The sequence below is a fragment of the Harpia harpyja genome, chromosome 4, assembly GCF_026419915.1.
Source record: "Harpia harpyja isolate bHarHar1 chromosome 4, bHarHar1 primary haplotype, whole genome shotgun sequence".
NCBI lineage: Eukaryota > Metazoa > Chordata > Aves > Accipitriformes > Accipitridae > Harpia > Harpia harpyja.
Genome location: NC_068943.1, coordinates 42,344,620 through 42,368,762, shown reverse-complemented (window position 1 = coordinate 42,368,762; position 24,143 = coordinate 42,344,620). Strand labels below are relative to the sequence as shown.

General features: G+C 56.6%; 1 protein-coding gene across 12 annotated transcripts in view; it reads left to right on the top strand.

Moving 5' to 3' along the window:
• Positions 1 to 23,828, top strand: part of IGSF9B (immunoglobulin superfamily member 9B) — a 44,215-nt gene extending 20,387 nt beyond the window's left edge. Inside the window, exons 11-23 of one of the 12 annotated variants that reach the window (XR_008235095.1) lie at positions 228 to 320; positions 422 to 572; positions 925 to 1,048; positions 3,925 to 4,100; positions 4,746 to 4,972; positions 5,134 to 5,218; positions 6,599 to 6,760; positions 7,521 to 7,566; positions 9,333 to 10,958; positions 19,606 to 19,727; positions 20,159 to 20,402; positions 20,727 to 20,841; positions 20,934 to 23,828. Coding sequence is in view for 8 of the 12 variants with exons in the window: in XM_052786404.1 (XP_052642364.1) it covers positions 228 to 320; positions 422 to 572; positions 925 to 1,048; positions 3,925 to 4,100; positions 4,746 to 4,972; positions 5,134 to 5,218; positions 6,599 to 6,760; positions 7,521 to 7,566; positions 9,333 to 10,958; positions 19,606 to 19,727; positions 20,159 to 20,382 (3,036 nt within the window). In the remaining 4 variants the exon portion in view is untranslated. Of the gene's footprint in view, positions 1 to 227; positions 321 to 421; positions 573 to 924; positions 1,049 to 3,924; positions 4,101 to 4,745; positions 4,973 to 5,133; positions 5,219 to 6,598; positions 6,761 to 7,520; positions 7,567 to 9,332; positions 10,959 to 11,378; positions 11,705 to 12,547; positions 12,594 to 15,341; positions 15,787 to 19,605; positions 19,728 to 20,158; positions 20,403 to 20,726 lie in introns of those variants that run through there. The other 11 variants (XR_008235094.1, XM_052786408.1, XR_008235096.1 and 8 more) reach the window with 11 other exon arrangements.
• The last annotated feature ends 315 nt before the right edge of the window (positions 23,829 to 24,143 follow it).

Here is a 24,143-nt window from a genome sequence, read left to right as displayed (position 1 = left end):
GGCAGTTTGGGCATCTCCTGGGGCAGGCGGTGCCTTCCCTGGCCCGGGAGGGTGTTTGCCAGGGGTGGCCAGTACACCTCCCTCTGCAGCGGTTTCAGCTTTGGATGCCGGAGGTTGAGTCCCAGCACAGGGCTCGGTGTCCGTGTGAGTGCTGTGGGGTTTTCCGCTTGTGTGTGAGTGCTGAGCATCAGCCTCCCTGACGCGTGCCTCTTGCGTTGCCCCGCCAGGTCTTCTCGAAAACGGGGGAACCGGCTGCCTTGCCGCGACCGGAGAGACCAGATCCCTTGCCGGTGGCCGGCGGTGTCCCCTGGGCCGCGCAGGTAGCTTAGTGACCCCACTGCCGCCTCACCCTGCCCCGCAACCCGCTTCTGAGTCGTGTTTTTTTCTCTCTTTGCCCGGCTCCCCCCGCTCCTTGCCCAAGGTAGGGAAGCCCAGCAGGAGCAAGCACAACACGCTGCCTGGCGGCACCCTGCAGATCCGCTCCCTTGGCAAGGACGACCATGGCGAGTGGGAGTGCGTCGCCACCAACATCGTCGCAAGCATTACTGCCAGCACCCACCTTACCGTCGTAGGTACGGGCAGGGCAGGGGACGGGTCCTTGGGGACGGCCAGTGGCGGGTGCCTGGGTAGAGTCCCCAGGCAGTGTGTCGGTAAGGCAGGAGATGGGGATGCTTCCCGCGAAGAGCAGTGTCTCCTTTAAATGTTACTGACTGGTGGAGCTGCCTTTTTCTGCTCTGTTATTTTGGCCACCTGTGGACGCAGCTGTCCTGCTGCTATTTCTAGCAGAAATTCCAGGTGGCTTTTGCTTGGTGCAAGAGGAGTCCCTTTGAACCAAGGCTGGGAGCAGACTCCTTCCAGCCCCCTTGCCTTTGCTGGCTAGTGCGTGGTCTTGCTGCCCTTTAACCCATCCCTCTCTCTCCGCAGGCACAAGCCCTCACGCCCCGACCGGCGTGCACGTTGTGGTCGCTATGACCTCTGCCAATGTCTCCTGGGAGCCTGGCTACGACGGTGGATACGAGCAGACTTTCTCAGTTTGGTACGGCCCTCTGTGAGTCATCCCGGCATGCTTTGCTCTCTGCTTCTTTTCTTTCCTAGCCGACCCGAGCTTCGAGCAGCCGGCGGGGAGGAGGGTGGTGAGGGTGGTGTGCCCAGCTCTGTGCCTTGCGGGTATTAAAGGGCTGAGCTCCCGTTTGGTGCCTCGGAGAGATGGTGGTGGTGGGATCATGTAGTTCCTGTATTTCCTCTCCCTTCTGTGCTAGCCAGTACCTCCGTCTGCCCCAGCAGGTTTTATTCTGCTTGTGGTACAAGGGAGACGCTTAGCATTCATGTAACTTTGCCTCTGGCATCTAATTTCAAGATAAACTGTTTATGAAGCTTAACAGCCAGGCAGAGGATGGAAAATGCAGCCTTTATAGAGTGCGTCCTGGAAGAGCTGTGACTAAGCAGAAATGATCTCTCCTTGCTCTGCGGCTCCCTGGAGGTGGTTAAATCCCAGCTGAGTTCACAACCAGCCACTGTGAGATGCTGGCCAGGTCTGACCCTCGTAGGGCTTTGCTCCCATCGCTCCTGTGCCAGCCTGCGCTACCCGGTACCCAAAGCCAGTGGGTGCGTCCTGCCTTCCTGCAATGGGGCTGGGCTCGTCCCTGCAGGCTTTCCCCCAGGGCAGGGGAGGGTGAAATTTAGCTGCAGGGAGGTTGGGGTTTTCTTTGGGCTCTGCACTTGCTCTTGTCCTCTTCCTCTTCTGAAGAGCTGTCCTTGCAAACGTGGAGGGGATGACGCCTTCCCTTCCCAGGCCCGGGCTGGCATTCTTCAGCCTTTGTTCTTGCTCTCTCTTTCCTTCCTTGCCTTAATTTGCCCCGATGGAGACTGCTGATAGGGTGGACGCTGCCTGTAATGATTTCTGCTGTGCTCCAGCCCGAGGCTGGACACTTGCGGGGTGGGGCTGGACAGTCTGTCGGGAGATGGAAAGAAGAAGGAATGGAGCGAGCAGAGGGGGAAAATGAGGGAGCGAGCAGAGCGGTGCAGACCTTGCTCTGCTGAAAACGTCTTTGGGAAGGAGTGGTTAAACCTCTTTGCTCTGGAGACATGGCTCACCTTGGAGGGAGGTGGCAGCTGCTGCTGCTCTTGCTCTGCAGCCTGCTGCTGGGTTCCTGCCTCCTCAAGGCTCTTCCAGACCCCACACCGGGGAGAGCAGCCAGCGGCAGGGAAGGATGTTTGCTCTAAGCTTGCCTTAGGTAATTTACAGGGTGCTGTGGGGACCTGGGGTAGGGAGGCAGAGACCTGTTCTTGCCCTGACTGTACGGTGTGAGCCCTGGAGGCTGTGGGACCAGGGATGTTAGCCATCCATGCATTTTCCTCCCTGCTGTGGCTATGGGATGCTCAAGCAAAACATGGCTTCGCCTCCTGTGGAGTTAATGCTCTCCTCCCGCTTCTGCCGTTGTTGATGCTGGAAATGCAAACCCTGCTCCCCAGGGATGGCCAGGGCCACCGCGGCATCCCACCTGTGTACATGCTCTCCCTCGGCAAGGGTGGTCTCCCATCCCCGCGCTGCATTTACCCTCCGTTCTCCCCACCCTCAGCCCCTTGCCATTGCGTGCCTGCCCGCAGCAGTGCTGGGGAGAAGGGATGCGAATGTGGTGGGGTTAAATGCTGCAAGGAAAACTTGCTCTGGGTGACGGGCTGCTCCGCTGCCCTCCATGCCTCCACCGTGGCGGCGAGGGATCCTGGCAGCTGTAGTCCCAGCCGGAGCCGCGGTGATACAGAGGCTTTCCTGCCCACAGCCGCTCGATTTGGTGGAGGCACGCTGCACATGCATGGCTCTCTGCCGACTTGCTTGTTTCCATAGCTTGCTGCTGCTTTTCCTGCCTCACCTTTTGCTCCCTTTACAGCGGCATTATATGTCTTTGCTCCATCTTTTACTTTCTACGCGATGGATTTACCTGGCTGTATGCCAGTGGCTACAGATATGCCCACTTACCTATGCAGAATAGACTGTCTGCAGTAATCCTTCCCAAATCCTCTGCGGACACCACCAAAACCTGCAGCCAAGGGCTGGGACTTCCTAGAGCATCTCTCTAACGTGGGCACTGATACTTGCAATATCGTTGCAGCGCAGTGACGCTGCTTTGGCACGCGGGGCTCTTTGACTGTGCTGATTCCCAGCGGGGTTATGGCTTGTGGGGGTGGCCGCACGCTCGTGTGTGCTGGGGTCGCACTGGGGTGGCTCTGGGAGCTTTTTTTTGCCCTGGGTTTGAGAGTTATAGACCCCTGCAGAAAAGCTGTGTCCTGTGCTCCCCGCAAGTGCCTCTGCTGCACTGCCAAACCCCAAGTTATGCCCTGGGCTGTGCTGGCAGCCCCCGACTTGTGCAAATATGGCAAAAATGGTGATGTAGTTAAATGTGTCTTGGGGGATTGCATGTACAGGGCTACAGCTGAGGGAAAACTTGGCTCTGGCTTGGGAGCTGTCAAGGTATAAATGGGAACAGGGCCCATCTCCTGCTCCAGCCGTCCCCTTTGCAGCACTCACCGGAGTAAAAATGCGGCAGCTTCCACTTTTGCCCATGGGAATCTGATGGAGATAACCTCAGAGTGGGGCTGTTGGCACCGCCTTTGTCCCTGACCCTGCTCAGAGGGTGCGGGTGGTGCACGGCAGAGGGGAGGGCTGGTGACAGTGTCCATATGAGTTGGGGGATGCTGGTGTGGCACAACGGGATGGTGCCCCGTGCCTGGCAGTCCTCGCGTACGCTGTCCCCAAGCCAGCTCTTGGCTGGCAAGCGGCTGCCCCACGTCCATACACATTGCTGCTGTCAAACCAAATCATTGCTCGGGAAAGCTCCATTTTTGCTCGAGAAGCTAATGCTGCCTCTTTGTCCTCCCTGTCAAAGGCACCTTCCCTGAGGAGAATCCTCCCTTTTCTCTCCGCAGGATGAAGAGAGCCCAGTTTGGCCCCCACGACTGGCTGTCTCTCCCTGTGCCAGCTGGTTCCAGTTGGCTGCTGGTGGATACCTTGGAACCCGAGACTGCATACCAGTTCAGCGTCTTGGCTCAAAACAAGCTGGGCACCAGCTCCTTCAGTGAGGTGGTCACTGTGAACACTCTAGGTAGGTCCTCTGTGGGCACAAGGGGAGGAGGGGGACGGGATTCAGGGGGTCCATGGGGAGAAGTGGCCTTTTCCCTTGGTCCGTGTGTCCTATCTGCTGGGGACAGAGATGGTGATCAGCAGCAGTAGTTTGCAGCTGCGTAGAAGATAGTTCATGGAGGGTCCTGGATGAAGCTTGTAGACTTTGCTGGATGCATGAGGCTCCTGAAAGCTTGTCCTAAGAGACAGCATAGGAGAACTGTGCTGTACCAGTCACCTTTCAGATCTTCCTTAAGTTCAGCTGGGGTCAGGAGGTATTATTAGAGCACAAAATCACTTGCGTGCAGCTCAGAGCAGGAGCTAACACAAAGGGCCTTGCACTGGTACCTGCCTTGCGGCTGTCTTGCGCGGAGGCGGGAGGAAGCAGGAGGTTTTCTAATGCTGTGCCCCTTTTCTTGAAGTCACTGCATCGTTAGTCCCCTGCTTTTTGGAAAGCCACTTTCGTATCTCTGAGATAAGAGCACACATCTGAGATGTGCCCTAAACTCCTGAAAGGTGGGACCTGCCGCTGCTGCGGTGGTCCATCTGCCGCTGATGTGGCACACGTAGGAGAGCGTCTCTTGCCCCGTCTCAAAGGTGTCCCCTGTCCCATCTGCTCTGTCTGCAGCATTCCCTGTAACAACTCCAGAGCCTCTGGTGTTGGTTACCCCACCGAGGTGCCTAACAGCCAACCGGACACAGCAAGGCGTCCTCTTGTCGTGGCTTCCTCCCGCTAACCACAGCTTCCCCATTGACCGCTACATCATGGAGTTCCGCGTCGCGGAGAGGTGGGAGATCTTGGATGATGGTATCCCGGGGACCGAGAACGAGTTTTTTGCCAAGGACTTGTCCCAGGTAAGCAGGGGCTGCCCACACCATACCTCTGGTGTTGCACCATCTGCTGCAGCTCTGGGGAAGCTTTTGGGGTGGCTCGGTCCCCGTGCCGGGATCTTCAAGGAGCTGGGTAAAGTTGGAGGCTGTGGCGGGGGACCTGACGGATGTGCTTGGTGTTTCAGGACACCTGGTACGAGTTCCGGGTCCTGGCGGTCATGCAGGATCTCATCAGCGAACCCAGCAACGTTGCTGGCGTGTCCAGTACAGGTAAGGGGTGGCTCCTTCTTCTCCCCCCAGCTGTGGGAGCATCTCTGCTTCTGCAGGTACCTAAGCTAGCGCTCAGGTCATGTATCGGTACTTGCTTACGACAGCGATGGCTGGTTTTGTGCTTTTGCCTGAGATGCTGGGGCTGTGAGCTGGGCTGATGGGCATACGGTTAGGATTGGTGTCCTGGACACGCTGCTGGCCCCGTGCCTCCTCCTGATGCAAACGGACCAGCAGCAGTTGGAGCGGGCGAGGACAAACCGCCCCATTTAGTCCTTCCCGTGGAGCGCAGTGTTGTCGGGCATCCGCTGCTGCAGAGTGGCAGCACATTTCAGCTCTGCGGGGTGCCCAGAGAACAAAGCTCTGACCGGGCACTGCGCAGCCTGGAAATGGGAATGAAAGGTGCAGAGAGGGAAATGTAGCACTGCAGTGCAGAGTCCAAAGGGGAAAAAAAGCTTTGCAACAGGAGACTGCAACACGCTGCAGCTCATGCATATACCCTGCACCCCGGTCCAGCCTGGAGGATGCTTCTCGAGGAGGGGACAGGCGAGGGTATGTGATTGCGATGGAGAAGGCAAGGGCAGCAGGGAGGAGATGGGGATGCGGCGGGCGAACCCTGCTTTTGTGGCTCTCTGGAAAAGCTGAGGAGCCACCCAGCTCTGCTGCACGCAGGAATGCAGCAGTCTCTCTCTGCCCCCAAGTGGTGCTGGCACGGTGCAGAGAGCCTGCCTGCTGCAGACTGCCTGCTTGCTTGCCCTTGCTCCTCTTGCACAATTTTTCTGATGGGGTTTGGCAGTGCCCGCGGGGCGTGCATGCACCCCGGCCCCAGGCAGCTGCCCTCCCAGGCTGGCGAAAGCGTGCTGAGCCTGCATGCGAGTGCACGGCAGGAACGCTGGTGTGTGCAGGGCTTGCATCTGCAAAGGGCCGCAGCTGAGGTCTGCTGGTGGTTTGGATGCGCTGGTGGTCAGCGAAGGGCCGTCATGAGGGTTCGGAGCCCAGTGTTCATTGAAAAGCTGAAATGAAGCACTGACAAACAGGGTAAAATACCTTGTGCTGCTGCAGCGGGTTATTCGGCCAGGAGATAACCGCAGGTTTGGTGCAGTTGTGTGTGCTTGCTCATAAGTGTGTATTTGTGTGGCATTGGAGGCTTCTCCCCTGGGGGTCTGTCAGCTAAGACAAAAAGGTTTACCTGGTGCAAGGTTGCTAAATCCCTTGGCAGTGGCCTGCAGCAATGCTGACCGCTCTCCCCAGGTTGGAAGCAGGGTCTTTACTTAGAGATTATCATTCCTGGTACCAGTTGCCTTCACTGCTGTGGTAGGTCCCTGGGGAAGGCAGCAGGCAGGGGTGTGTGCATAACACCTAATTGTCGTGGTTTTCCCCCAGACATATTCCCTCAGCCTGACCTGACAGACGAGGGTCTAGCCCGCCCGGTGCTGGCTGGTATCGTTGCCACCATCTGCTTCCTGGCTGCTGCCATCCTCTTCAGCACACTCGCCGCCTGCTTCGTCAACAAGCAACGCAAACGCAAGCTCAAGCGCAAGAAAGGTGAGCCGGTCCCCGGTGTGCTTGCTTCCTCCCTCCCGCCTCCTCCTCGTTTCTCCTCCCTGGTTGTGTTGTGGTGGTAACCTTCTTCCCTGTCTGTCTCTTCTTCCGTCCATGCGCGTCCTCAGGTGAAGCCCTGACTTCATCCCTCGGCTGTGCCTGAAAGCGCCCGTGGTCGGGAGCGGGAGAGGCAGGGTGGGTGAAGAGGCGACAGAGAAACTAGCCTGGGATTTCCGAGGGAGCGCTCTCGCGTGGTGATAACTCCTAGAGCTGGGGGTTTAGGGCCGGGGTGTCCTCTGGGCCAGAGATGGGGGGGGGACCACTCAACTCCTCGAGGTCCCCCCAGAGCTGGGCTCTCCAGCTGCTTCCTGCCCAGCTCTGCCCAACCCATAGCGGGCAGTGCCCGATGGCCGCGCTAGGCTAGAGAAGACCCCTGCAAAGGAGACCCTGCTGCTCTGCTTCCCGAAAGCTGGGACTGCAGCCGCCATGCAGGAGCGGCTGTTAGGGAAAAGGGCGGCTGGGGAGCCGGAGAGGGCAGGGGAATTGGCTCCTTCTCCTCTAGCCTGCGAGACTGCGGCAGTAGGACGGGCAGGACCCTGTGACGGGAGCTGTTTGTTGTCAGCAACCATTAAAGTGCTGGAGCAATGAAACCTTGGCCTCTTGTTGAGTGTCTTTTGTTGTCTTGATGTTGAGTTTGTCTTGTCTCTGTCGTGTTGCGCCTCCTTAGTGTTCTCTCTTCTTTCCCCTTTTTATTCTCTTCCAGACCCTCCTCTCTCGATAACCCACTGCAGGAAGAGTTTGGAGTCCCCGTAAGTATCTGTCTTAGCTGCAGCACCAGGCTGTGGGTCTTCAAGGTGCCTCCTTCATACAGTTGTTGCAAGGCTCAGATGGAAATGTCTGACCTTGTTTGGTCGCTTCTGATGAGTTGTTTTGGGTTTTCCCTGAACTTGTGGGAACACAACGGTTCACAGGAGGCAAACGGGCTTTGGAGCAGAAAGCAGCAGGGACAAATGCAGCAAACTTTAAGCTAAGAGATGACCCCGTTGGATCTGTGAACATTGACCAAAGGTGGAGCTGACCGCTGGACCTCAATTACACACCCAGCTTGAAGGGGCTCCTTAGGAGAAGGGCTGGCCTGCTGCATACAGAGTCCTTCGTACAAGCTCAGTGTAGTTTTTGGGTTGTTCTCTGTTGGCTCTGGTTTTTCTTGGGAAATTCAGAGAATCTTACATCAGTATCTTTTCTTTTCCCATGAAGCGTGCCCTGCTGAAGCCTCTTTCCACACGTGCCCAAAGGTGGTGGTTCATGCTGCTGCAGTAGCCATAGCTCCTTGCAGAGCCCATCAAAAGCATGTATAGCTGCTAATGAATGGGAGCATCTTCCCAATGTGAGCGCGAGAGTTTGAGATGTGGATGCCTGATGCTTTGGCTCCTGGACCATTGCAAAATCTTCTGCTGGTGGATCTTAATCTTGCTTTTTTTCAGTTTATCCACTGCACTGAAATAACCATGCCTGCACTGTCTGTGTTGGATCTGCTACCTTTTGCCTTTCAATCCTGTTTGTCCGAGGCTTTTGGATAGGGATGAATGATGCTTTCTGCCTTTTGAGGCTCTCAGCCTTAAGTTTGACTGTTGAGAACAGGAGAAAAAGTTGGTCTGAAATGATCCATCAGCATCTCCAAGTGAGATGCTGAGTTCTGCGGGAGGGGACGTTTGCCTGATGTCCCTCCTCTCGGGGGCTTTCCTGGGTATGGATAGCTCAGGTGAACATAGGAAACCTTTGAAGGAGTTGGAAGCGGGCTCTGGATCTGTCTTTTGTCCTGCTGGGGCTGCGGAGCTTGTCGCAAGGCGTTGGTGGTGGAGCTTGTCGCAAGGCGTTGGTGGTGGAGCTTGTCGCAAGGCGTTGGTGGTGGAGCTTGTCGCAAGGCGTTGGTGGTGGAGCTTGTCGCAAGGCGTTGGTGGTGGAGCTTGTCGCAAGGCGTTGGTGGTGGAGCTTGTCGCAAGGCGTTGGTGGTGGAGCTTGTCGCAAGGCGTTGGTGGTGGAGCTTGTCGCAAGGCGTTGGTGGTGGAGCTTGTCGCAAGGCGTTGGTGGTGGAGCTTGTCGCAAGGCGTTGGTGGTGGAGCTTGTCGCAAGGCGTTGGTGGTGGAGCTTGTCGCAAGGCGTTGGTGGTGGAGCTTGTCGCAAGGCGTTGGTGGTGGAGCTTGTCGCAAGGCGTTGGTGGTGGAGCTTGTCGCAAGGCGTTGGTGGTGGAGCTTGTCGCAAGGCGTTGGTGGTGGAGCTTGTCGCAAGGCGTTGGTGTGAGCTGCCTGCCCTGGGGGGGATGCCGAGCGTGCTGAGCTCCGCTCCTGAGGAGCAGGGATGATGTGTGCTGCTGCTGGTCCTCTGGCCTGTGCCGCGGCCAGGCAAGACTCTGCCGTCCCGGCTAGCCCCCGCAATTCTCTCCCAGCGGTTCCTCTTTTGAGAGCTGGTAGCACTTTGTTTTCTGGATCTGACCGGCGGCTCTTCTGGGTGAGGAGACCTCCTTTCCCCTCCAGGTGACCGTCCCCTCTCTCGGTTTTTCTCCCCTGTGGTCCAGGTTGTCTTCCGGCAAGGTGAGTCCCGAGAGCATCCGCACCCTCCGTCCCCCCTCGGAGTCCTCTGACGACCAGGGCCCGCAGGCCAAGCGGATGCTGAGTCCCACCAAGGAGAAGGAGCTCTCCCTTTACAAGAAGACCAAGCGAGCCATCAGCAGCAAGAAGTACAGCGTCTCCAAGGCGGAGGCCGAAGCCGAGGCCACCACTCCCATCGAGCTCATCAGCCGCGGGCCGGACGGCCGCTTCGTCATGGACCCGGCGGAGATGGAGCCGTCCCTGAAGACGCGGCGGATCGAGGGCTTCCCCTTCGTGGAGGAGACGGACATGTACCCCGAGTTCAGACAGTCGGACGAGGAGAACGACGACCCCGTCGTCCCGGCCTCGGTCACCGCCCTGAAAGCTCAGCTCACCCCTCTCTCCTCCAGCCAGGAGTCCTACCTTCAGCCACCAGCATACAGCCCCCGGTTCCACCGGGCGCTGGAGGGTCCCGGCGCCCTGCAGCCCACCGGCCAGGCCCGCCCGCCGGCCCCCCGGGCTTTCCACCACCAGTTTTACGGTTACCTCAGCAGCAGCAGCCCCGGGGAGGTGGACCCGCCGCCCTTCTACATGCCAGAAGTCAGCCCGCTGAGCTCGGTCATGTCCTCCCCGCCGCTGCCCCCCGAGGGGCCCTTCGGACACCCCACCATCCCCGAGGAGAACGGGGAGAACGCCTCCAACAGCACGCTGCCCCTGGCCCAGACCCCCACGGGGGGCCGGTCCCCCGAGCCCTGGGGCAGGGCCGAGTTCCCCTTCGGCGGCCTGGAGCCGGCCCCCGCACCGTTCCCCCACCAGCTCCAGCCCTGCGAGGCGGCTGAGGGCCCCCAGCCCACCGGCTGCCTTCCTCGGGGGCCGCCCCCCTCCTCCCTCCAGGTGGTCCCCGCGTCCTACCCGGGCATCCTGCCCCTGGAGGCACCAAAGAGCTGGACCGGCAAGTCGCCCGGCAGGGGCCAACCCTCTGTGCCCACCACCACCAAGTGGCAGGACAAACCTATGCAACCCATGGGATGTCAAGGGCAGCTAAGACATACCAGCCAAGGTATGGGCATACCCGTGTTGCCTTACCACGAACCGTCCGAGCCCGTCGGCCCCAGCGGCACAAGCACATTCGGCCTGGACACCAGGTGGTACGAGCCCCAACCCCGACCTCGGCCCAGCCCTCGGCAGGTCAGGAGGGCCGAGCCCAGTTTACATCAGGTGGTGCTACAACCTTCGAGGCTTTCTCCTCTGACCCAAAGCCCCCTCAGCTCCCGCAACAGCTCCCCGGAGCTCACCGTCCGCGCCCGGCCCCGGCCGGGCCTCATCCAGCAGGCGGAGGTGTCGGAGATCACCCTGCAGCCCCCGGCGGCCGTCAGCTTCTCCCGCAAGTCCACGCCGTCGACGGGATCCCCCGCGCCAAGCAGCCGGGGAGGCAGCCCCAGCTACCGACCTACCGCCGCCTTCGCCTCCCTGGCCACCGGCTACTCCGGCTCCCAGGGCTCCTCCCTGCCCGTGGACACCATGGACGTGTTCGGAGACATCCCCTCTCCGAGGAGGGCTGGCGAGGAGATTCTGCAACCGGAGCCGACATCCACCACGGTAGCCGCCATGGGGTAAGTGCGTGAGCCCCGTCGTGCTCCCCCGACCACCCCCACCCCGGCCCCCTCCCAGCTTCCCCCACCCTGCCTCACCCGCTCCCTCTTGACTCCCTCCCCGCCATCGCCATCCCAACTCGTAGGGTCTCTCTGGGCGCGCTGCAGCATCCCTTTTGGAGACGGCGTCCCGCGGGCTTTGCTAGGAAGAGGCTGGTGCCGCGGGCGCGGGTTGCATGGCCGCTGCCCCGGAGAGCTGGGTTTTAGGCAGGCGACCTTCCCGGCGCCGGCGGCGCGCTTGCCTCCTCCCGGCGGCTCCTTTGGGGAACCCGGGAGTGCCGTGACTCGGGCTATGGGCCGTCTACCAGGCGTGCAAAGACCTGGCTCCTGGCTCGCGTAGGTAAGTGTCCTGGTGTCACTGGCGGTTGTTTCCTCTTCTAGCTGCTGGCTCTTGGCTTTCTTCGAACGTTAGGGCCGCCGCCGCCGCGCCTCTGTCTTCCTCCTCTTCCTTCCCGCGGAGTCTAGAGAGCTTTAATGCATGACAGAAACAGCTATCACGGTCACCGCCCCACCTGCAAAAGGGATGCTGCAGCCCCAGGACGCGGGCAGGGAGAGATCAAGGACTTAGCCACACCAGCAACATGTCAGGAGAGGAGGAAAAATAAAAATAAACTAACCCCAGCGGAGATCGGGAGGCTGCTGGCACGCTCAGATCCTGCTCTAAAGAGGGATGTGGCTGCACTAGAGAGTAGCAGCTGGTTTTCCAGGTACCAGGGTTGCTCCAGGCAAAAAGCGTCTCTCTCTCCTTCTCTCTTTCTCCTCTCTCTCTCTCTCTCTCTCTGTATTTCTCCTCTTTCCCTCTGTCTTTCACAGCACCTTAGACCCCGTAGCCGTGCTTTCGTCCCATCCTTTCGTCTCGCTTCATTTCGGCTTGTTGTCTGGTGGGGTTGAAACACCGCCCGCCCCGCTCCGGCTTGCAGCAGAGAGGAGTCGGGGGGCCGGGGCACCCGGCCCCGCAGAGCCGGCGCGGTTGGAGGCGTACAGAGAAGTGTGTTTCGGGGAGGGGGGAGGCAGCGTTTCACCCCGCAGTGCCCTCCGCATTTCACTCCCGCCCTCTGGTACCTGGAAGCGTTATGGCCTTAGAAAACTCCTCCGGCACGGCACGCCTGGGGTGCGCAGTGGGGAAAGCAAGAGGAGGGCTCAGGGGAGAGGTTGGGGAGGGAGAGGAGCTGAACGAGCCTGAAACGACTTCTGTGTGCCTCTGGAAAACACAGCTATGGAGCGATGCAATTAAGTATGTAGACGTATGTCCACGTCTCCTAACTAGGGCACCCCAAGGAGACCCAGCTCCAGGACAGATCCGTGTTAGAGCAGCACTGTTGTCCGTGCTTTTATGCAGTGTATCCATTTGCTTTGTTGATTATTGTTTTCGTTTCTTCTTTTCCTTTCTCTTCTGTTTCTTTCCCCCTTTCTTCTCCAGCCTCGTTTCGTTTGTGTTTCGGTTTGGTTTCTTTCCCTCCTTTTCCTTTGGAGTTGTTGACGTGCTGATGTGTTGCGGAGCTCGGCTCCTTGCGGGTGTTGATAACTGCTTTGTTTTTGATTAATCTCAGCTATCTGGGCAGTGTTGTCGAGACAAGCTTCTCCTCAGCTCAATAGGTAAGGGTGATCCATGTCCGAAAGGATGGTGTGGGCGCTGTGGAGGGTGGCCGGGAGCGGGGCATGAGAGGGGACATGGAAGGGGCTTTTCCAATACCATCTCTTCCTTTAAAGGGGAATAAGGAATCCGAAAACACTAGGAAACACCTCTGGACGCACAGTCTCTGTGGCTTTTGGGTTTCCCCTCCCAGCGGCATGCCGCTGCTCCCCTGCCTTTGGGGTGGCAGTGGGGCTGGAGAGCCCAGTGCTGGCAGCCGTGTCTTCGTGTTGAGGTTTGGGATGAGCCGAGCTGCTGTATCCCCGTGGCCGTCCTTCCTTTCTTGGAGGATGGCGACACGTGGCACCTCTCAGCCCTGGCAGGGCTTGCGTGGCGCGAGGGTTGTGCGGTGTTAGGGAGGTGCGTGTTGAGGTTGGGGTTGTCCCGGATGATCCAAACCAGGAGGAGCTCGCGGCTACCCCCTGGAGCCAGGTAAAACAGCCACGTCTGGAGCAACCAGCTGCAGACAGTGCTTTCAGAGTGGGGCTCCAAAAATCAGTCTCCAGCTGCAGTCCAGGACATGGAGAATTTTGTTCCCAGCAATACCTGGATCTGTATTCTTTTTCCCAAGTCTCCTCAATCGCGGGAAACGGGAGAAGTCTTTCTTTCAAGATGGACTGCGTGGTTGGCAGCAGCGTAACTACAGTTTCAGTCTGCCAGTGAGGTGTTTTATCGTTCCCGTCACAAGTGTAGTCATAGTAAAAGCCCTCCTTCTCTGAAATACTCCTTGGAGAAATTTTTAAGCCTTCTTCTGACCCAGCTGTAATTAAACAGCCCTAAGCAGATCTTGAAAGACTCTCCCAAGAAAATACCTCTAGGGCTGCCTTCATGGGACCAGTTTCCTAGATGGCCATGGGCATCCCTGGTACTGGGATGGAGTAATTGGGAGATGGTTTTCAGACCTTAGAAGCAGAGAATGTCACTAAAACTGCTAAAGCCAGATGGGATAATAGTCACTCCTGACCCCAAGGATTGGGAATGCTGACCCATTTGGCTGTCAGCCAGGCTGGTTATGGAAGGAGAGGTGGGATTGGAGATAGGACCGTTTCTAGGGCCTGGCCATGCCCAAGCTTCCTTAGGACAGGTCTTAACAAAAACTTAAGCTTTGCTGCCTTGGATGGGAAGAGTCGAGGTCCTGGCCGATGCTCTCTTAACAGCCTGAGGAGCCTTGTTGGCGTGGAGAAGAGCCTCGTAAAAGAGAGAGAGAGATGAGATGCCTAGAGAAATCAGGTGGATGTTTCCAGGAGAGTGGAATTCCTTCAGCTGACGCGTAGGGTTGTCCTGGGGTGGGGAGAGCGGGAGAGGTGAGGAAGGAGTGTTGGGTCACGGCCGATGAGAGCAGGTACAGGATGTGTGCTCTGTGGAAGAGCCATCCTCTTGGTATGGCAAAACTCCTCCAGTTCGAGCCTTGCAGCCTTCCAAAGCTCTTGAGCGCTTGGCCACCTTCTTCTGTTTTCCTCTTCTGATCCCAGAGGAGGATGTCCCATGAGGAGCAGAGCTAGCACCAAGCCTTGGTGACATCTGGGCTGTGCCAGACTTCTCGAGAAATGGGGAAGCCCTCGCTGAGGACGTTAACTGTTTTCTCTGTTCTTTTTCTGTGGTGCTTCCCTGCTTCAGGAGCATTAGGGACACAAGTGGACGTGGCTTTAGCACAGCAGAGGTGAGTCCAGGCTCAGGTCCGAGTTTGGCGTGCCTGTTGCACAGATCCTGGCTGGCTCCTGTCTCCCGTGCTGGGTGCTGATGGGGTTTCAGGAGCAGGGTCGTATTGCCCAGCAGGATGCTTGCGGAGGAGCAGCCGTGTGTCTTACTCGGAGATGCTGCCAGGGGTTGGAGTCGCAGGAGTGACTCCAGAGTCATTATCCCCAAAAAGGGGAAGCCAGAAGAATAAATCTCACTTTAATAAGTGAGGAATCCTGTAAAGAGCCCAGCCAAGTAATTTCTTGATGATTTGGGGTCATAAAATTGTCAGTGCATGCGGAGCATGGGGATTTTATACCAGACCAGCCAGCGTTTCTGTACTGCAGTAATAAATGTTGAGAGGAGGAGAGGGAGGTGCAGTTTGCGGGCCTGGTGGCGGCTGCAGCACGTTGGCTTTCACTGAATGAAGGTCAGGAAGTTTTTACTGATGGGCAGGGATCAAAAAAATGCCGCTACTGAGTTGGCACGAGCAGTTTTTCCCATCTTCTTCTCTTTGGATGCAGCACGCAGTGGTGCATTTCCTAACGGGGAAGAGGGGGCTGTCTTCTCCCTGCAGAGGGAAACCCAAAAACCACAGACAAGGCACCAAGCACCCATGCCCCTCGGCACTGCAGCCTGCCCTGGGCGGCCACCCCAGCCTCCCCCTTGCTGGGGCAGCGCTGCCGACACTGGGAGTTCGGGGGCTTGGCCGTGGCGTAGCGTTGAGTGATGAAGGGACGTCGGCGCCTGGTGTGCGGGAGGAGGAGCATCCCTCGCTCCCCGCTTGAAAGAAAACAGGTTCCCCTTTAAAGAGTGTCCATGTGCTGATCCTCTGCATGTGTTTCATGCCGCCTCCTGCTTGGAGAAGTTGTGAGTCCGCTTGTCTGAGTGCGTTTTCCTTTTCTTTCTTTCTTCTTATTATTTTTTTCTTTTCAGTCTCTTTAATTTACTTATATATTTTCTCACTCCTGTTTTTCATTTATCTTCCTCTCTCCCCCCCTTCCCCATGACTGTATCCCCCTCTTCCTCTCCAGTCCGGCCCCTTTTCCCTCGCCCTCTCTCCTCCCCGCTCCTCTCCCGTCAGCATGGTGAAGTCCGTTGTGTAGATGAGTCGTGGTGTCTGCAGACCTGTAGAAGGGACCCCCTTCTCCGGTGTGCTCCCTGCTGTGACCAGCCCCTTCCTCCGTCATTGCGGTGCCTTGGCAGCAGCAGCTCTGGGGCAAGGGGCCATCATCGCTGTGTTTCTCTAGCACCTCTCGCGCTGAAGGATCTCAAGCGATGCGCGATGGCATGCCGGGATGGAGGCAGCCGCTGGCGCTGCCTCAGAGCAGAGGGTGAATTCCGACTTGCAGGACATCTCGTGGGATCGTGCAGGACTTGAGCTTGAGACGGAGCCTCACGTAGGTGAATTGAGCTCTTCGTCTGAGGAGGATGAAGGGTTGAAGGACACGGTGGCTGAGACATGGTGGACTCTGGCCCAAGTGGATGCTCTAACATGTCCATACTATTCCTGGATGTCAATGTCTTGACTCAAGGAGAGGAGGAGGCAGGGAATGTGTGTTGAGATCTCCACGAGGTGAAATACATGTATTGTGCCCTTGAATCTCCTGGACCCTTTGTTTATATAGGTTCCCCCTTTTGGGTGGGAAGAGGTTAATGATGCTTTCATGGGCCTTCTGCCTTGCATCTTTGCTTTGTGTGTAGAAAGATGTTTGAAGAAGAGCAGCTGAGATGTGTGTTTGGGTTGGATAGTTCTTCTCCCCTAGCTACCTCCTCCTGTCCTGGGGCTCTTTGAGGTCTCTCAGTACCTTTGCGGCCTCTCCAGTACCTCTCTGTCCATGCAGTTCAGACCCTTGCTCGTTCAGAAGGGTTGTCCTTTGAAGACTTGAGGAAAATGGCTGCTCTGGGTGTTTGTCGCACCTCTGGAAGGCTTGCGTCAGGAATTCATGTGTGCTTCTTGAAGCTCCTTTGCTTGGCTCTGCACTGCAGGCTCTAGAAGTTCGCCCACCTCTCGTCTGTTGGTGCTCAAGATATCTCTCGTGCACGGGCAGCTGCCCAAAATGCTAACTCTGGGGGCAGGAAGAGGCTTTTGGCTGAGCTTTAAATGCAAATTAATTTGAAAGAATTGGAGTCCTTTGAAGAAATAAAGGGTGGGTAGAGCAGATAAAATTTGGCTGGTGAGTAACTTCGTTTCGTCCTCTGTATCTCTTCCTTGCCAGAGGTCAGACAGTATTTATAGTGACACATGGGTTCAGTGCACTCGCTGTTTATATTTGTGTGTATAAATACAAGTCCAATTATGGAGAACTAGTGGAAAAGAGCTTCAGGCAATTTCCTCATAATCCCTTGCGTAAATCTGTCTAATTTTGTCAACATGCCACAGTAACATCTTCTTAGAAGGAAAAAAGAATGGAAAGAGCAAGAGCCTTTTACAAGTTGAGCTTTAATAATATTGGCAAAGTTGTCTGGGTGGTGGGAGCAGGCGGTAGAAGACAGATGCCCATGGACAGGACAGCGGCAGGATCGCCGAGCTCACCGGCATCCAGGGCTTGGCACATGTGAGCTCCACGGGAGATGGACCGAGGCTGGAGCAGTTGAGGTCACCGTTAGCCGAGTACCTGCCTGAATGTAACTGTTGTGCAAATCACAGAATCGTAGGATGGCGGATATAAATGGGAAAAGCCTGCTATTGACCATTCAAGCTGAAGCTGCTGCAGGGAAGTCCCGTGCTCTTGGCCCTTTGGGTCACTGTGGTCTTACTCTGAGCCAGCGTGTGTACGGGGTGCAGTCCGTCGGCTGTCAGCGTTGGTGCGTGCAGCTCAGTGGGTAGTGCCCCAACGGAGCTTGGAGCCGCTGCTCGCAGCATCCCTCACGAGAGGCTGGTTGCACTTGGGAAGAAGGCATTTAAGCACTGCGACTCAACAGGCTTGTAAATGTCATCTTTCCTACGAGGGAAAGCTCTCGCTTGGATCCAGCCAGCAGGACTACCAGCTTGTCTAATGAGTTGCTTCATCTTTGGCTGATGTGCTGCTCTGCTGGCAGCTGGAACAGAGGCTCTCCAGGAGCATCCACATCTTGATGTCTCTGTTGCGATGGGAAACGTGAAAAGGGGCTTTTCTATACCCCAGTCTTTGGGTTTCTGTTGCATCTGCTGCGTCCCAGCTGCTTTATCAGCTTATGCTGCACTTTTCTTGGTGCTCTCCAATGCTGACGGCAGAACTGAGAAGCTTTGCGATCACACGCATCTTCAAAAACAACCCCGTCTGCTCCCCGCAGGGAGAAGAATCCTTCGGGAGCTGTTCGCCTGTGCCGCTCCAGCTGAAGTATCGCCGCTCCAGCAGCCACTCGGGATCTCAGACATAAAGCGTTGCTATCACGCCGTGCTCTCCGCAGTGGTGGCATGAGTAGAGACTCGCAGAGGCGAAAGCCTGCGGGGTGTTTTCAATGCCTGAGAGGCTCTGCCTGAAACCCAAGGGAGGTGAGAAGCTCCAAAGCCACCGCAGGTGGACGTGCTCTTCTACCACAGCCCTGGCGCGCTGGGGCTCCGCGCTTGAGCCCGTGTGCTTGCCTGTTCCCTGCCACTTCCACCGGCAGCGTTTTTGCAACGCCGGATGGGTCGCACCTTACTGACGGATCAGGAGCGAGGTGGATGAGTTTGGCCACGGCTTTTTGGTGACAAAGCAGGAGTCTGAATGCACTGATCCCACCTCCTTGCAGTCAGTCGAGGTGACTCTTCTACCTGCCCGTCCTGCTCCCTTGTGAAGAGCCTGTGGCTTGCAGGGTTTCCTGATCCCTACCCTGGTCACAGAGGCCTGAAGATGCAGGAGTTGCTATCAGCGCTGTCCTCTGCATGGCTGTTTTGAAAAGGTTTGGTCGCTGACCTCCGGTGACCAAGTTGTGAGAGCAGAAGAGTGTCATCTGCTCTTGAAGGGTAGGACAGGCTTGTTAGAGGCACGCTGGTTTAAATCTCCAGGTTTTTCTCTCTGGAGCCTGGCTTCAAGCATTGGCTTTATTGCAATGAAGGGCGCTTTGTGTGGATGCTTCCCGTCAACTCTGGGCACCTCGTGTGCAGGGTGCTCTGTGGTGACTCAGGTTGATGCCAGGTCATCACCTGTGGGCTCTGCTGCCTTGACTCAGACTTCTCCTTTCGCGGCATTAGGCGTTGGTGCAATTTGGAAGGACGTGAAAGCAAAATAGAGAGGGGGAGGAAATGGGAAAGCAGCGAGAGGGGTGGATGCTGTGCTGTGTTATAGATAATAAGAGCTGGACTGATTGCTCTCCTAAGGAGGTGGTTTTCCTCTACTGCCCTGCTCTCCACAGCAGTCGTACTGTCCGATCCATGGATGGGAAAAACAGGTACAGTGAAGAAAGCAGAGCAAAAAAACCCTTTGCAAAGGGGAGACCACTTAACCTCGAGCTGGCTCCTGTAGAAGAGTTACTCAGGGGCTAAGGCTGGAAAACTACCACGTAAAACTGCTGGCTCTCCTGCAGGAAACATCCCTTTGCAAATCCCCTCCTTGTCTCTCGCAATAAAACCTGGTGAGTGTTTTCATTTCAATGTCCTGTCCCTCAGGGCAAGAAAACCTAGCTCCCAGCCTCTTGGTGTTAAGGAATAGACACCTCCGTGCTGTTGCGTTTCTGTTGTCACTTACAGCAGGGACCTGGGAATGAGGTACCGCTCCTGGCTCTGTCAGCGTGTGCCCTTTGTGTCCCTGTCTGTCGTGTGGCCCCTGGTTTTTTTGGCTGTGGGAGCAGGGCTGGGCAGAATCCTGCCTCTCTGCTGTTTGTGGCACCGGTGTTGTCCGCCCTGGGTGGCTCGTGGTGCCCGTCTCGATGCTGCCGTGCTGCTTCTGCCTGTCTCTTCCTCTCTCTCCATCCCAAGGGGTTTCCCACCACTTCCTAGAAATGCCTTATCGGACATAGGATCTGCCCCGTCCTTTTTTGTTTAGTGGTGCTGGCATGGCAGGCAGGTGAGCTGGGGTGCCGGCGGCTCTCTCGCGGGGCCGGCATCGGATGTTACTGGTGGGACCGGCCGGGCTTGCGGTGCCGCTTGGCAAGGCGGAGGAGACGTAGGGGGACGGCGGGGACCCCGCGGAGCGGCACGCACGGGCACCTCGCTTCCTCCCGCCCCGCGCTCCGGCACGCCTGGCTGGCCCCGCTCCCTCGGCCCCGGGTTTCTCACCTTTTCCTTTTCCACGGCAGAGCTGGCTGGGGTCGACCAATCCCCCACCGGGGACGTCCAGAGGCCCGAGCGTGGCTGAGAGCTGCTGACAGTGCCTGTCTGCTTTTCCTTCCTAGAAAATGTCCATCTCCGTCCGGGGACGCTGCTGCACCTGAGAGGCTCGAAGCTCTGAAATACCAGCGGATAAAGAAGCCCAAAAAGTCATCCAAGGGCTCCTCGAAATCCAGAAAACAATCCAGTGAGTGCGATGGACCCTGCGGCTCCCAACAGCATCCCCTCTGTCTCCCCGTGGGCAGAGCTCGGGCAGGTCCCTGCCGGCTCCAGTGCCGGGGACGGGTCTCCAAGCCCATGCCTGGATGCTGCCCTCACCCCTTGCCCCTCTGAAGGGATGGCTGCCCGAGCTGCTCACCCGCAGGCTGTCCCTCCCCTGCCTCCAAACCAAGTTGCCCTTCCATGCATCTCCCATCTCTAGTGATTTGGTTTGCATTTTATTTTTGAGTGTTAACTTAATTTTCCCTGATGCTCAACGCGCTCCCTTCTCACCGAGCGGCTGGTTTGGGGCCGGACTTGCCGTAACCTCCCTTTCATGGCACGCGAAGTGCTCTGCCTGCTGCCGGTGCTGCCGATGGCTGCCGGCTCTGGTCCCATCTCTCTTCTCTCTCCCTCCAGACGGCTCTGCCTCCCAGGTTCAGCACCTTCCCAGCTCTCAGGTACTGTGGCCTGACGAAGCTGTCTGCCTCCGCAAGAAGAAGAGACATCCTCGTCAGGACCCCTTCGCCCGCCTCTCGGCGCTGAAGGACGACCTCTGCCACCGGCAGCTCCCCGAAGACCAGACAGCCATTCTCAACAGCGTGGACCACGACGACGCCAGCGGGCATGCCACGTTGCTTTAGCCTAGCGCCGGCCCGACAAGGTTAAACAGGAGGGGGGTGGAGGGAGCTGACATCGCGCCACCGGGGGACGGAGGCGAGGGGAGAAGGGAGAGGACGCCCCTACGCTGCCGCCTCTGCCGGGGGGGCGGTTTGGTGGCTCGTGGTGGGGACGAGCTGGGGGGACCTTGGGGCAGGTTGGGGGGACGGGGAAGGATGCCTGGGGCTGGGCGCTCCTCGGATCCGCTTCTCCCCCCACCCCGGATGGCTCCGGTGGGGTGGGAAGGGGGGGGCATTGCACCTCGGTTTCGGAAAAGATCTCTAAGCTTAACAGGCATAGACAGAGCTTTTGACATCTGCTTCTGCAGCGCACGTTTAGGGAGAAAGTGTGGAATTGAGCAGCTGGCCCTCAATCGCCGGAAGAAATTAAATGACACAGGGTGTAATTAATTGACAAGAAACTAACAACCTAGACGGGAACTGGTAATCCTATGAATCTGATTATGATAAAAACACGACCAAATAATCCCAGGAAAGCTGTAATTGTGAAAATCTCCCTGCCTCCCCCTTCCCAGCCTCCTTTTATGTGAAGATAACAGCAACAAAACCATCCGTGACATCTTTCCTTACCTATCTCTGAAAGGGAAAACCAGAAAGACCCCCGAGCCTTTGAATTGGTCTGAGAAGTGAGAAATCGCCATTTGTCTGTGCAAATGCATTTGAACCTTGTTAACGCGTACTCACCACTGTGCGAGCACGCAGGTGTGGGGACTGTTTTCATCCAGGGGTGTTTTCCCCCAAGTATGGTGTGTGTCAGCTTTGATGAAGGGTGGTTTTGATTAGTTCTTCCCAACACCTGTATATCGCTGGCGAATGTTCTTCAATACTGTGCAGTAACGTGATTTCTTACTATGGTAACGTTTGTAATCTTTATTCATAACTGCGAAACGGGGAGATGCTGCTGCAGGTGTGCGGGCGAAGGGGGTTTGGCTGCGTGGTCCCAAAAGCCTCTGTCGGCAGGTGCTGAGCCCAGGCGAGAGCAGCTGGAAAATCCCCGGCTCTGCGGATGGAGATGGATGGCTCCTTGGTGCAACCGCACAAAGCTAAGCCCGGCGTTTCGCGTCAGCTTAAAATGCATTGCTGCTGGTTTCACTGTTTTCCCCTTCTTTCTCCTGCTCCAGCCTGGCCGTGTAGGCTCTGACACCCTCTGGGGTTTTGTCCCTCCCTTTGCCCCATCCAAGGAGACCCGCTGTTCCCCTCTCGGTAAAGCTGTTCTAACTCTTCACCAGAATGTATTTCCTCTTCAAAATACTTAGGGTAGGTTTGGCGGCCGGTGGTTTTCTGGATTGCATAGGCCTTTTTTTTTTTTTTCTTTTTCTTTTTTTTTCTTTTTTAGCAGGAAAGGTGTAGCCTGCTCTGAGAAGAGCTGGGCTTGCTTTCCTGCTCTGCCTCCACTCTCTGACTGCGTGGCCTTGGGCAAGTCACTCAACCTCTCTGTGCCTCAGTTCTCCCATCTGTAAAATGGGGATAAGTCATATTTGAGCACTTTGGACAAGCACTTGGTTCCTACAGACTGCAAGTGCTACGTAAATGCTGAGTGCTAATAGCAAGTGATCCCTACCTTTAAAATACTTAGAGATTTTTTTTTTTTTTTGAAGTGGTAAAATCAACCGCTACATCCAGGTTTGCACATTTCTTCCTCTGCAGTAAAGTGCTGAACCCTCCAGCCTGCCTGGGAATAAAATACCAAATGTTTCATGTGGATATTCTTGCTTTGAGTGGATTCGGGCTGTAAAAGAAGCGTCAGGAGAATCGAAGAGCCTGTAGGCATGTTTTTTGCCCCAGGCTCTCCATTTGCATAGGAAACTTTTGTTTATTCCCAGGTAGAATTGCCAAGAGATTCTCCGCAATCTCGCCTTTAATTCTGCTTTGCCTTGGTTATTGCTCTTGCTGCTGGTTGAACCTCGAAGGGCTTAGATGTTTGGAGAAAGACGCCAGCTCTCAGCTGGACGGTTGGGTTATGGCCACTCCGACGGCACCGCACTCCCTGGGAGCTTTTAGGCTGGAGCCTGTTTATCGCTCTGCCTAGAAATACCTGGTTTTAGAGGTTGTGCTTCCTCTTCCAGCAGGACGCTCGGAAACCTGCAACCACAAAAAGCAGAGCACCGCGTCTTTTCTGATCTCGAAGCCCTCACTTAGGTTTGAACCGCTTGACAATGAATCCTCTAAATCCATAGCGAGATATTTCTGAGCATTAACAACTTTGTGTAGGTGGTCTTCAGACCGTGAGCAGGTTTGTCTCGGGAAGGAGGGAGGGTCTCGTGGAAATGCCCCTCTCTTTCCAGCCTGCACCAGGGCTTTTTATTGAGTATGCGATGAGTGACCTGATGTAAGACCCTCAACTATCAGAGTGAGAATTCAACTTCGCTAACAGTATGACTGCGAATTTCTTTTATTTGAGTGTGTTTTAGGGATTTCCCTAGAATCCGCTCGGATCTGACTTGAATTAATGCCATTCGCCCGCTCGGCAGCGGGGAAAACTCTGCCTGGCTAACTTCGGCTCGCCGGTAACTTCAGCGGCGCGGCGAGCCGGCGCGGTACGGCGAGCTGGTGGCAGCGGCTCTTGCCGCGCGGAGGCGAGCCGGGCTGCTCCCGACGGACAGGTGACAATCGGGGCCGGGGAATGCCCCGGTTGGGGGGAGGCGTGGAGGCTTTGTGCTGGCCGTGCTGCAGCTGACTTGCTCTTCCTTTTCGCTCTTGTTGCCTCAACCTCTCTAACAGAAGGTTGGTTTTTCATTTGAGTGCTTTCCAAACTATTTATGATGCCCGTTTGCGCGGGCAAGGCGGTGTCTTCAGGCTCTTGAGGTCGCTACCTCGGGACCATGCCCCCATCCCGTCTTAAGGAGCTCTAGAGGACTTGGAGCGCAGGGCAGGTTGATGGAGCGTGCCGGCTTGCTGGGTCAGTCTTTTGAGAGTTGTTTTCCTTTTGCAGGTGTTTTGAGCCGCTGGGCCCCCTGCTTTTCATGGTCTTCGACCTTTAGAGGCTGGAGCTGCAGCCCTCTCTCTTTCAGCCGTGTACCTGCCACGCTGCTGGAGTGGGAAATCCCGCCCGGGCGCCTCATGGAAGCGGCTCTTCCCTAAAACCATCCTTAACTCCTTTCCCCGCTAGACCGAGTTACCTTCCGATAGACTCGGGCCGTGCTTTGGCAGACAGGCTCGCCTCTTGCTTTGGCAACCTCCTCGCTTCTCCCAGCCCTCTGGTTTCCATGCCCTTCAGGGGGTCACTCCTCTCTCCTCCCGTGGACCTGGGACATCGAAGCTGTGTCAGACGATGCCAAACGCTTCCCCCATTTCATCCCTGTTTGAACTCCGTTTCGCTTTGGTGGTTTGCAAACACAGCTGCTGCTGCTGCTTTTTTTTTTTTTTTTTCTTTCATGCTGCAAAATATATCTTGATTTTTATCTTCCTGGGCCAAACTCTCTTATTTTGTAAGCTTGTCTGAGGTAGATGGCTCTTGTTTTATCAGTAACCGTACGATTCCTCCTTGCACATTGCGAACGTGACGCGTTTCATTAGGTCCCTTGGAAAATCCTGGGCCACGGTGAAAAAACACCTCTGAATTGCAAGAATATTTGTCCCCGGGCTCTGCCGAGGCCTCGGTGCAGTGGGCGCCAGCCCTGCTTTGGGTGGTCCTTGCTGGTGCCTCTGCCTGCGAGGTGGCTGTGGTGGGGATGTTCCAGCGCCGTTTTCGTGCCGCCACGGGGGTTGCAGGATTCAGCCGCCCT